The sequence below is a fragment of the Marmota marmota genome, unplaced genomic scaffold (assembly GCF_001458135.2).
Source record: "Marmota marmota marmota unplaced genomic scaffold, marMar, whole genome shotgun sequence".
Classification (NCBI taxonomy): Eukaryota; Metazoa; Chordata; class Mammalia; order Rodentia; family Sciuridae; genus Marmota; species Marmota marmota.
Genome location: NW_026000243.1, coordinates 1,913,679 through 1,915,755, shown reverse-complemented (window position 1 = coordinate 1,915,755; position 2,077 = coordinate 1,913,679). Strand labels below are relative to the sequence as shown.

Genomic DNA, 2,077 nt, shown 5'->3' with positions numbered 1-2,077 from the left:
AGCGCCTCGCGCACTCTAAGGACTGCGGGAGTGCACATAATCCGCGAGCAAGACGAGGCCGGCCAGGTGGAGATCAGCGCCTGAGCCCCGCAGGGACCTCGGCAACGCGTCCTGCCCCTGAAGCTTACTGCCTGGGGTGCGGGGCCGGAAAGCCCAGGTGCCCTGGGCCAGGGCAAAAGGGAAGGCTGGGCGGGGAGGCAAGTGTACTGGGTGCGGAGGTACGTGAGCATGCGCAGATGGGGGTTGGTCGGCGCAGAACGGTGAAGGTTGATCTGAGGGTAAAACTCGGTTACGTTTGCTCTGGATTTACTGGCTGTGTTCTCAGTGGGTGTGAGTCGTGCCCTCTTAGGACCATATAGATAATTACATTTCTGGCTCAATTCCCGAAAGGGTCTTATGAAAACTAACAATAGTAACCCATCCCTCATGACTGTCCTGTGCTGTTTCTTGGGAGATCTTTTGATTTCCACCCACCTCCCTTTCCTCCAAAAGAGCGCCTGATGGCGCTTTTTTTTTTTTTTTTTTTTTTTTTTGACCAGCCCAGATTGGAGAGGCAATTTGCCCAAAACGCACGACAGTCCTTAATTAAGAAGTGCCGATGGGGGCAGGGAGGAGGTGAGGAGGGGTGAAGAGGAGAAGCTTGTTGCTTCCCACCATGTCAGAGCAACAGCGATCCAAGTCTTGTCCTCCTGCCCCCGCCTACCTGGCTCCCAGATGCTCAGATCCCAGTCACTGGACAAGGCAAACTCCTTAATCATACTAACATCTGAATATAGAGAAGCTGAGCCACTGTGTAGCCAGGCCGTGCCCAGGCCACTGCCTCTTAGAACAGTTTGAGAGAGAGAGAGACAATAATAATCTACTGTGTGAGGAGAGAAGACAGTGAAAAAGATGAAAGAGAAGGAGGCATTCTCCTGGGTATTCTGCCTTCTCCTCCCTAATGATCTGAGGGGCTCTAGCATCCTCTGCCCCTTCCAACTCCTAAAATCCAGCTCTGACTCTCCACCATCCCAGTCCCAAGATCCCTATACCCACGACCTTCACCCAGGGGCACACTTTGCCCTAGCCCCAAGGGCGATAAGATTTCTTGCTCCTCACTTCTCACCTCAACAAGGTTCCTCTTAGTTTCCTGTATCTGTGCACTTCCCCAGGCTCATGTGAGCAGGTGTGTCTTTGCAGCTTCCCTTAGTCAGAACCCATCCCTTTACCTTCCCCAGTGCCTCATCCATCAGGAGATAATGCATGTAGAGGAAAATTGCTTAGGTAGGTGGGAAATGCAAGACTTGAAGAAGGGGGTACCTGCTGGTCAGCCTTGAGACACAGGGATGGAGGTTAGGATGGGATGAGAGCACACCACACCCTGGTGCTGAATCCTTGAGGGGCCGGCTTGCCAGGTTCAAGCCAAATCTGCCTTAAATTGGGAGGGGGATAAGTAAGGAAGTATTTTTTTGTTTGTTTGTTTTTGTGTTTGTGTTTTGTTTTGATCTTCTTCTTTGTATTACTAGCATCTAGCAGAGTGCCTAGCACATACTGGATGCTCAATAAACTTTTGATGAAATGACTTTATTCTGCGTAATCAAGGAGAACAAAATGAATAACATATATTTCCTTTTTCTCTTTTCTTCTCTTTCATCATTCTTTACCCTCTTTTCAAATCCCAAATTATCTACTTCAAAATTATCACTCATTCTTTCATTCATGTGTTTTTCATTTATTCAACAAATATTTATTTATCTAGCATGGACTAGACCCTGTACTACAGAATAGGGCAAAATGGCATAACTATGCCATGGCCTTTACCCATAAGAAAATCTCATGGAGAAAGACAGATAAGAAAGTAGATTATTATAATAAAGTGTGTAAGATGCAATGACACAAGGAGATCCAAGTTGCTCTGGAAACGTGGGAAGGTCATCCTACACACATTAGGTGTTGTCAGCAAAGATATCTTGGAGAAAAACAAGTCTGAGCTTAGTCTTAAAAGGATTAGTTAGCCAGTCAGGTTAATAAAAAGGATGAGAGGACACATTTCAAACAAAGGGGGAAGCAAATATAAAAGCTTGGGAAACTGTCTGGT

The 2,077-nt window shown here is 47.0% G+C and overlaps 1 protein-coding gene across 1 annotated transcript in view; it reads left to right on the top strand.

Annotated features, from left to right (window-relative positions):
* Hepacam (hepatic and glial cell adhesion molecule) overlaps positions 1-1,562 on the top strand; it is a 12,879-nt gene extending 11,317 nt beyond the window's left edge. The window contains exon 8 of the mRNA XM_048796074.1: positions 1-1,562. This exon is cut by the window's left edge and continues 97 nt beyond it. Within this exon, the coding sequence (XP_048652031.1) occupies positions 1-84 (84 nt within the window). The 3' untranslated portion in view covers positions 85-1,562.
* Positions 1,563-2,077: the final 515 nt, after the last annotated feature.